The 11,189-nt window shown below is 32.0% G+C and overlaps 1 protein-coding gene across 1 annotated transcript; it reads left to right on the top strand.

Annotated features, from left to right (window-relative positions):
* The first annotated feature begins 2,338 nt into the window (after nucleotides 1-2,338).
* LOC106302227 (zinc finger protein NUTCRACKER) lies at nucleotides 2,339-5,013 on the top strand. The gene is made up of 3 exons (XM_013738758.1): nucleotides 2,339-2,667; nucleotides 3,104-3,500; nucleotides 3,884-5,013. The coding sequence occupies exons 1-3, from the start codon at nucleotides 2,532-2,534 to the stop codon at nucleotides 4,740-4,742; spliced, it is 1,392 nt and encodes a 463-aa protein (XP_013594212.1). The 5' UTR covers nucleotides 2,339-2,531; the 3' UTR covers nucleotides 4,743-5,013.
* The last annotated feature ends 6,176 nt before the right edge of the window (nucleotides 5,014-11,189 follow it).

The following is an 11,189-nucleotide window of genomic DNA, read 5'->3' on the forward strand; positions in this document are numbered from 1 at the left end:
ATGCACCGAGGAACACTCTACGTCGGAAGTGTCCGAGGAACGTTCTCCGTCGGTACGTAGTTTTTCCGATGAACTCTGGTCCCGTGTATCCGCATCGTAATATCGTCGGAAGTTCGTCAGAATGACGTTTCTCGGTATTCGTCAGAAAGTCGTCGGAAGTTCTGACGAAATTCCGACGAATTTTTTTTTCCGACGAAACGATACCGACGGACGGGTTCGTCAGAAATTCGTCGGAATCGGTCTATTCCGACGAATTTCCGACGATTTCGGCCATCAGAATCCCCCTGTTTTCTTGTAGTGGTGGTAGGAGGAGTTTGAGGAGCTAGGTGATCTCGTACATTACACTTTATCTTATGGTCACCTACTCACCTGGATATAAATTAAGTTTTTTATATTTTATTTGAATACCTAGAAAGAAAATTCATCTATGGAATACACTTTCTTTTTAGAAATTAGTCAAGATCCTTTTATAAGTGTAATATTTTCAGGTTATTTTTTTCTAAAAAAAACTAATGACTCTGAGACATATAATCTTCTACCAAAGATCTTCAAGTCCTTGTCATCACCCAAGCACTCATCTACTCAATATATATGGAAAGAAACACAGTGCTCGGTTCCATACCCGTTACCGCTCTGTCTCTACAGTACTTGCTAAGTTTCTGTTCTCAAGTGGACAACACTATTCAGCTTATGGTTTCAGTATTATAATTCACAAATCATTGTTACAAAAAATGAAATTTCACAGATCACAAAATAAGCAAAACTTTGAATAGTGTTATTATTCCCCTAGTTTTAACATTTGAATTTTAATACTAACCTTCACAAAAGGAGATATGTTTAAAGAGAGTGATTTAGCTAACTGTGTGTTTCCGAGTTATAACTCCTGCAACAATTAAAAAAAGGTGAGAACGAAATAATAAATTTAAAAATAAATTTAAATTTAAAATAAAAATAAAAGATATAAATTTAAACATTATATCACACAAAAGCTAAAAGGTTAAGTTGTTTTTTTGTCAACACAAGGTTAAGTTACTTATAACCTTCAATCAACATATCATGTAGTTCTTCGAAAATTAAAACATAAATATAACATATCTGTTATTTAGTTGTTTGAAATGAAAACATGAAAATCAGATATTAAGTAATGAAAATGGACACAAAGTACCATGACCATGTGGGAACAAAAGTAAGTAATTAATATAGTGCAAAAACACAGAAATGGAGAAGAAAGGGCAAACACAAAATAATGGGATCATCATTCCAAATAGAAAAGGCAGAAATCTTAACTTTCTATGTGTCATATAACGCACCACCACAGCAAAATTCAAATATTTAAAGGGAAATTCGTTTCTATTGGTTACATATTTTTTTTAACAACCTATTAGTTACATATTTATGCATCCTACAGCATCAAATATCTAATTTTATATTTACTTAGAATAATTGGTTCATAACTTTCCATATCCAGGAAGACCTGTTAAAAATATTCGTTGATTACCTACAATAACAACTACATAAATATAAGGATGTATAACTTTTTTTTTTTTTTAATCTGAAGGTATCTAGCCAAGGTTCAATTAATCTTCCAAAGAGAACAATATCAGCGGTTAGTTCGACTCCATATTTTCTATAAAGTCTAAAACATAGTTTTATTTTTGTTTGGCTAAGTAAATGGTAACTTAGTTCTTAGCAAGAGAATCCAGGAGCAACGGATGTACGCTTTATCCCAAATTCATTTTTTATCATCGGGTTACTATCGTTTGATTAGGATGTGTGAATAATTAAACGAAAACAACGAATATTAATCACAAGAGAATCAAGGAGCTTACATATTAGAGTTTTTTTTTTTTGAGAATTCTACATATGATATCTTAACTTAATATGAAAATGAGAATAAAAGAAAATTTTTATTTGAAAACTTGTGAAAAAATATTAAAATATGTGTTTCTCTCAAGTAATACTCCATTTCACAAGTGAAATTTGATTAATAATTTAAGATACTTAAATTATTATAGTATATATATTGATTAGAAACTCATTTTAGGAACTCTTTCCAATAGAGCTTTAATATATTCGAGGCATGTTATTTTTTATCTTACATCTTTTGTATTTTAATTTTTTATTGGCTCTGATGCTATCACTTTCAGCTTATGATTTTTCCACCGCCATCCACTTCATACCCTTAAAATTGTTAGATAAAGAAAAAGGAAATAACAATTACCTTTTATTTTAATAAAATGGATGCACAGTTTAACAGATCAAGGTGGTCATATAATATAACCACACACATATATATATGAGCTGATATATACACAGTGGTATAGGTTAAGACAAAAGACAGATATACAAGTGGAGAACCCAATATATCTTTGTCTTTGTTTTCTTCTCATTCATAGTTAACTTGCAGATTTCTTAACCTTCTCCTATCTTACTCTTTCTCCATCTCTCTCTATCTCTCTCTCACTCTCAGCTATATACAAAAACTTACTTTTTAATCTCTCTTACAATAAGTCAAGTACCCAGAAGAAGACATGACAGGTGAAGTTCTTAAGACTGTTTCTAGCGGATCTGCAGCATTTGCTCCGAGCTCATCAACTCTGGATCATGATGAATCTCTCATCAATCCTCCTCTTGTTAAGAAGAAGAGAAATCTCCCTGGAAACCCTGGTAATTCTGTATATTAAATCTATAAGCTTGATCATCACTTATAAAGAAAACCCTAGAATCTTTTTAAGGTTCCCCTCTATTAGTTAATTTCATTTGGTTGTTTTGTTATGGATCTTGATCTAATAAATAAAAAATTGGCTGCACGAGTTATATATTTGATTACTGGATATTTGGATGCTAATTTACTGTTTAGAAGACGAGGCTTTGTAGATTAAAATTAAAATTTTCTATGATCTATAGAGTTATTTTCTTAGAAATTGTACTGAGTTCCAATAGAATATGTATGTACAATCCCTTTATTAGTACCCCACAAAGAAAAGCACAAAAAGGAATATTACAAATTTGACTAAAACACATGATCCGATCCAAACATATATTTTGTGTTTCCGATTTGTCCTAATGGAAACCAAAAAAATAATCTTAATGATCTACATAGATCCGGAAGCTGAAGTCATAGCTTTATCTCCCAAGACCTTGATGGCTACGAATAGGTTCCTATGCGAGGTCTGTGGTAAAGGTTTCCAAAGAGACCAGAACTTACAGCTTCATCGTCGAGGACACAATCTTCCATGGAAGCTAAAGCAGAGGACAAGCAAAGAAGTAAGGAAACGTGTCTATGTTTGCCCGGAGAAGACTTGTGTCCACCATGACCCCGCTAGAGCTCTGGGCGATCTCACCGGTATCAAAAAACATTTCTGTAGGAAACACGGCGAAAAGAAGTGGACATGCGAGAAATGTGCCAAGAGATACGCTGTTCATTCTGATTATAAAGCTCATTCGAAAACTTGTGGTACTAGAGAGTACCGTTGCGACTGTGGCATCATTTTCTCCAGGTACATGTATAGATTACGTACATACTTATTTAAATTTATAAATATGTAGATATATACTGCGTTGTCGTTTGCACTGATCATATATATAGCTTTATAGTGTCTACATATTTTCTTTGTGAATATATATATAGCTTGATACAGTATTGCAGGTTTATAACTAAAAGTTTTGTCATTTTCTATGTGTTTTGTTTGTCTTCTTGAAGTAGAGTAAAGTTTCTTTCTTGGGAAATGTTTTTACTGTGTGATAATTGTGACAAATTGATTTTTACTGTGTGATGCTTTGTAGAGTAAAGTTTCTTTCTTGGGATATGTTTTTACTGTTTGAGCACTTCCATAAATTCAAATCGTGATTAAGACCTAATGGTGATTTTTGGCTGAAACAGGCGAGACAGCTTCATCACCCATAGAGCATTTTGCGATGCCTTAGCTGAAGAAACCGCCAAAATAAACGCAGCATCTCATCTTAACGGTTTATCCGCGGCTGGAACCGTAGGAATGAATCTGAACTATCAATATCTCATGGGAACACTCAACCCACCGCTTCAACCATTTGAACCGCAACCACCAACAAATCAAAACCACCATCAACATTTTCTACCGCCACCTCCGTCATCCTCTTCCTCCCTTTCCCTATGGATGGGCCAAGACATCGCCCCAACGTCTCAAACGCAACCGCAAGACTACGAGTGGGTTTTCGCAAACGCTAAGGCTGCGTCCGGGTGCATTAATAATAATAATCACAATGACCTCATTACACAAACCGCAAACGCCAGCTCGACCACTACTGCTACTCTCTCTGTCCCTTCTTTGTTCAGCAGTGACCAAACACAAAGCCCAAACGCAAACGTGAACATGTCCGCCACTGCGTTGCTACAAAAAGCGGCTGAGATTGGCGCCAATTCGACGACGGCAACGACCACTAACCCGTCGGCGTTTCTCAAGAGTTTCCCACAAAAATCCTCTGACCAAACCACAACTAGTTACGGCGGTGAAAAGTTCTTTGCTTTGTTCGGAACTAACAACAACATTGGAGTAGTGAGTAATAGTCATGATCAGGAGACTGAGAACGTTAGAAACGACGTTACGGTTGCGTCTGCGATGGATGAACTACAGAATTACCCCTGGAAACGTAGAAAAGTTGATGGTGGAGGAGAAGGTGGTGGAGGAGGGCAAACTCGAGATTTCCTTGGGGTCGGTGTACAAACGTTGTGCCATCCATCGTCTATCAATGGATGGATTTGAAACGTTTAACTAAAAGTTTCGGGGGTTATGGCTAAATAACGAAAAGGACAAGGAATCTTGTGTAATTTCCACCATTTTCTTTGAACACTACTAATAGTAGTGGACGTTGTTTTCTTATTCAAGGTTTAAGTTTATAAAAATGTGATTTTCAAAAAACAAAAAGTTTATGAAAATGTGATCACATATGTAAGCTTCCAATAAATGGTCTTTTGGATGTAGGACACTAGACATTCAGAATTTTTTGGACTATATCTCGATTGGTATTAAATTATTTATAAAATATAATTATAATAAAACATCACAATGGTCTATATCTATAATAATATGCACCTTACTTTTTAATATTAATTATTTATACTTTAATATATAGTTAAACTTTAAATAATATTGTTAGCTTTTAAAAGCTTCGGCATTATAAAACCCCCTCAATGATATTTGACTGACTTCTATGAGATTCATCTTTATTTTCACCGTTTCTCTTAGTCTCTTATTCTCTGAACAATCACGGTTTATTGAATTGAAGGTATAATATACAGTCTTTACTTTCTTTAGTTTTTCTTTTGTAGAATGCATGGTCTATGGTTGATTAATTAAAAAGAAAGATAATGTAAAGGCTTACGATTTATAAAGTCTTAATATCGTCACTTAACCCCAAAAAGAAACATAAATATATTAAGTACGTACCATCGGTGGAAGAGGGATCCACATATGTATTGGGTCAAGGAATAAAGGAATTCAATGAGATAACTTGGTTTATAAGCATATTCGGTGTAGAAGATAAAGTGAAGATCCATGCATATTCTCCATTAAAGAGTTGAAAGGTCTTAATTTTCTTCTTGTATGCAAGGATATACAAAAGTAAAAAGCATAGATAGAGTGGAGAAGTGGTGGGGACAATGAAAGGTGGAGACTTTTGAAGCTCAATTATTTAAATCCTAACCCTAACTCAAAGGCAAAAAAAATATACTTTACAGAGGAGGAAAAGGGTTGGAAAAAGAAAAGAAAAAAGCTTGATATTCCTAGCTTAGGCTTTTTCCAACTTTTTCCTATCTCCCTTTTGCTCTCAAGAAAATAAGATTCAGTCATCTATATATATACAAAGTTTTTTTTTGCTTGAAAATATATATACAAAGTTTAGCTACATAAAGATGATAAATCTTCTATAAAAAGAACTCTGAGTTTACTGCAAATCTAAGATGAGAAACTTGATTGATAACATCATATAATATAACAAAAACATTCGAAAAAATCTATATATTAACAAGTTAGTACACTATTTAATTTATATGTGAATTAATAATTTCGGAGAAAGGTGTAAGATATGCATGACATAATATAGAAAAGGAAAATAATGAGAACTTCTTGATTGTTGAAAAAACAAACAAAGCATCTCTGATTTGACCCCAAAAAGAAACATATGTAGGGCAGATAAATTCGTTGTCAATTCTTCGTTGCCGTTAAATTTTGATTTTCCATTCAAGACAAAGTATAGGACCAACGACCAAACTTTAGCTTTTTCTATTGACAACTTTTTTATCCTACTAGTTTGGCATTCTAATTAGAGTATAGACTATAGGGCAGTAACTTGTCTACAAACATATTTGAGTAGAACGATCTGTCTTTTTTGGGTCAAATTTGAGTTAAATGATCTTTAAATGTGCTCTGTGTATTATTATTTAAGCGCAGATATAGATTCTACTTATCTCTTCCAGAGTAACGCTTATCATTTTAGGAGAGAAGCATTTCTTGTTCGGTTTGTCTCTCTTTGCTTGTCTAATACCTTTATTAGTCGGGGCTAAGGCAGCTTGGTAAATATGGTGGCACGTGCACCCATAATAATATTACTACTTACCGTTTTTCTTGACAAATTCATTAAAATTTTGGTGTATAAGATGGCCAAAGTCAAATTGTGCACCCCCTAATACTTCAAGTTCCAAGCTTAGTTATATATCTACTAATAATAACAATCTTAATTAAATCTATAAAAACTGTGAATCCCACTTATATTGAAAGGTTGTATCTTTTTAAAAAGATATCAATCAAAAATGTTGTGTCTTTTCAAAAAGTTCAATGTTGAAAAATTGTGTCTTTTCTACAAATTCATATAAGTATATTTTTTAAAAGGTGAAAAGTTGTGATTATTCTTATAAGTATTTTTTCAAAATAACTACTTTGAAATTGGAAGAATGTGACTATTCAAATTGAAGAGTTGTGACTATTCAAATAGATTTTTAAAATTTATAAATAGTCTTTGACATGCATTTCTCAAAATAAAATTTTCACTAATCGAATTAATAATAAAATGGTGGAAAAAAAAGTTCTAAAAAGTTATTTGGTTACAAACTTTTAGAAGATATTCAAATAAAACGTTATAAACAAAAAATATTAGGAAGAGTTTTACGTGTTTGGATAGCTAAAAATCCAAAACGAAATAATGAAATCATTAGTCTCAATTCTCTTATACTAGATGAAAAGGTTTGTCTTCATACATACAAATTTGTTTATATCTGTTTCATGTTATTGTTGTGTCCTTCTTGCCATTGTCACTTTTGTAAAACAAACCAACAAACCCATGAATAATATATCCCAATTTAGTTTATATAAATGTTTATGTATACTACTTTATTGTTTTATTTTTCCAACACTATTTTTATAACGTGTTCCATTAAGTTTTGTTTATCAACATACATAGATTCGTAATTCATAAATCCAGTATCTCTAAAGTATAAAAGTCATACATACAATCCAATTGAAGTTAATAAATAAATAAATATTAACATAGCATAGAAAAATAACGCTTTTTTTTTACAATAAACATTTACAGACTTATATTGACTCTGTAAATCAGATCGGTAACTCCGCATCCATGTGAACGACGAAGGACGTTTGTTTCCTAGCACTGCATGCTAAGCTATCCGCCCGTAGATTCTCCTTCTGGGTACATGAACGATGTTTGAGTTGTGGAAACTTCTTTTTAAAAGCCTAATATCTTCCAGATAGCTTTCAAATGCTGGTCATTCTTCTGGTTCCGAAACCATCTTCACTAGTTGCGAACAATCCGATGCAAATGTGATCTGAAACTGTCTTAAATTCTTCATACATTCCATTGCCCATATGAGTGCTTCCACCTCCGAATAAAGGGGTGAAAGACATGCTCTGACATTCCTTGCCCCTAATAAGCCATCAAAACCCAGTAGTGTACTATACCAGCCTTGTCCGGAAAATACTTCCTTATCCTTCCATGATCCATCTATAAAGCACCATCGCCCCTGAGTCACTAGTGTAGAACTGGTTTGTACCTGTTGTTCTCTCGTTGGATCATTTGCTACATGTGCCTCAGCCCAGAGTGATTATTCTAATTCTGCCTTTTGAAGTGTTTCTCTTGGATCAATATCTAAATTGCTAAAAACTTTGTTATTCCGGCCTTTCCATAAATACCATAATATCCATGCAAATTGATGATCATCCATTTTGGGGTTGACTCTCCAAAAAAGGTGATCCATATTAGCGTAAAAAGAGCTAATGGGAAAGACAGTAGGGTGCGATGGTATCTTAGATAGAGCCCAAACTTGACATGCTAGAGGACATTCAAAAAATACATGATTTATTGATTCCTCCGGATTTCCACATCGAGAACAACATATATCCCCTTGTATTCGTCTCGCCTGTAGATTTAGAAAAATAACGCTTAAAACATCACTAAACCATTAAATAAATAAAATAAGCATATGTATATTAGTATTTGTATGTGTCCATCTTTCATAGTCTACTCTTATTCATAAATCTAATATAGTAACAATGTTAATTAATGTGTAAGCTGAATATATTCATCTAGATTATGTTAAGAATTCTATAGTCTAATTATTATGGTTTTCCTGTCAGTTAAAATATATAATGTATTTTAAAAACAGTAAAACATGGTATAAATTTTCATATTTGTAACTGAATTGGTTCCTACTGATTATACTTTTATATTATTTTTATTACAAATAATTTGAATTTTAAATATGTAAAGATAAAAATTGTTTGTTTTTTTTAACATAAAAAATTGTTTGTTTTGCATCTAATTTTTTTAATAACTGAAATACCAATATGTTTCAGTCATATTTCCTCAATTATTTTAACTATATCCTAATGATATGTTAAAGATAACATCAATTATTTAACAAACCCGTATTTCACATAAAACGCATGAATAAAATTTATTTGTACCACCAAGAAATACAATGTTTATATATGTGTTCCTAAATAATAAAAAAATATAGTCTTTGTACAACAAGTCAGATACAAAGAATAACCACATATTTGAATAATCATCCATGCCAACTACATTAAGTTAATAAAAACAATTTCTATTCAAGGTTAAAGTTATGTTTCAAATTTATATCACTTTTGGTGGTTACGTATGAGATTACATTAAAATGTATGAGATTACATTAAATGTAGAGTACACCAAAATCAGTTACTTCAAAAAAAAGAACGAAGCAATGCATAAGACCAGCAGTTGCGTCCCATCCCAAATGATTGCAATGCTTCGGAAATAATTGCAATGCTTCGACTATTATTTAAGTGATTAATCATTGACATTTTCCATTCACTCAAAACTCGAAACAACAATAAACTACTGTGACACTGTTTTGAATATTTGAATAATTCACTCCACAACAAAACTAATTTTGTTCATAGACACTCGCAATAACATGGTTGCAACCAGTTTTTTCTCAAACCGATTTAAAATCCTAAAAGGGTCAGACATGGCTATCTTAGAGTTTTCATATTCTGAAAACAAAGATCTGGAGAAAGATAATTGTAAACACAAAATAATATTCACTTGATTCCGAAATGGGGAAAAAAAATAGAAGAAGGGGACACTTTTCTCTGAGACAAAAAATGTAGCTTTTGAATGAAACTGTAAGCCTTTAGTAGTTACTACAAATTGTTTTTAATATATTTTCAAAAAATATCCATTTTATTTATGTGAAAGGAGAACTAATAAAAGGTTCAATAAATAATCGTCTTATTTATTACAAGGATTTCATCAAAGAATGATCTATTTACCATATTAGTAACTTTGATGTTGATGAAAAAAATGACTACTAATCACAGACTTTCTATTCAACTCACTCATCATACAATTGCATCAGAAGTATTAGACGATGTACCTCAAATTGAGAAAACCAAATTTAGAATCCATGGGTATAAAAAGTTGCTAATGTTAGCCAACACAAATCATATTTTACCAGGTATTTTTTTTTTAAGTGTCAAAGTTTTGTTTTAGTTGTTATCATATTAATGGCAATAACAATGAAGCAGATGTTGTTGAAAGAGTTACTTATGTTTGGGGATCAAAAGTACGAAAAAATAACTCAATACGTAAGATTATGGCCAGCTACGTTCTTCAAGAGTAAGTGTTCTATCATATGCATTTTAAAATTATTATTTCTTTAACAAAATAATTTTATCTTATCTTCAGTTACAGCAGAACAAAAATTTGAGTATCAAATTGGGACAATATTGCTGCAGATTTTTGGTCAGTGTTCTCCAAAACCCAAAGGAAGAAATGTATTGTCGTCGTAACATCAGTTAGACCAAAATGATTAACTATTTTTTCCCAAAATTTTGAGATCCTTACTAAATGATTTTTGTTTGAATAGAATCACTTTATTTAATTAGACACTTCACTTGCAACAAAATTTTATACAAACACCGATTTAAAGAAGATTCATAATTTCAGGTTTGTAATATAATGATAATAAGTTGTCTTACTAATGATAATACATAATGTTCGGACCTATAGTCAAATTTCTGACTGTTTATATGTAGGCAAATAGTGAATGAGAATTATAATTCTCCTCTCAAAGAGCATGATTTAAAGGAAAAATTGTTAAATATGACTCACAACTTGATTTCAAACACAAAGGTTAACCCAAACTTGAATCAAATGCAAAAGTAACCTAAAAGCTATTGAAATTACAACCAACCCCTTGTGAACAAACAAAAAAACCAAAATTTTTTTACGTTTCTAACCCCCGTAAGTCGTCTGCCCAGACGACTTTCCAGTAAGTCGTCCAGACGACTTTCCAGGAAGTCGTCCAGACGATTTTCCAGTAAGTCGTCCAGACGACTTACCAGAAAGTCGTCCAGACGACTTATCTGGACTAGTTTTACTTAGAAATAATTTAAAAATTTTGTAAAAAATATTTTGATAAGCGAAAAATTGAAATCATGTAATTAACATATGTTTTAAGAGATATAAATTAAGATATAACAAAAGTTAATTGTTTTCAACATAGATGAGTGAAAGTAGTGAGTCATGATATTCTTTGGTTTAGGTTTTGCCAACATATGTTGTAGTATTGTATGTGTTCTTAGGGTTAGATTTTGGAATGCATAAATGTTTTTTTGAAAACTTTAAAATTTACCTAAGTGTTTTAATTCTGTGTATAG

Source organism: Brassica oleracea, chromosome C7, assembly GCF_000695525.1.
Source record: "Brassica oleracea var. oleracea cultivar TO1000 chromosome C7, BOL, whole genome shotgun sequence".
In the NCBI taxonomy this organism is placed as follows: domain Eukaryota; kingdom Viridiplantae; phylum Streptophyta; class Magnoliopsida; order Brassicales; family Brassicaceae; genus Brassica; species Brassica oleracea.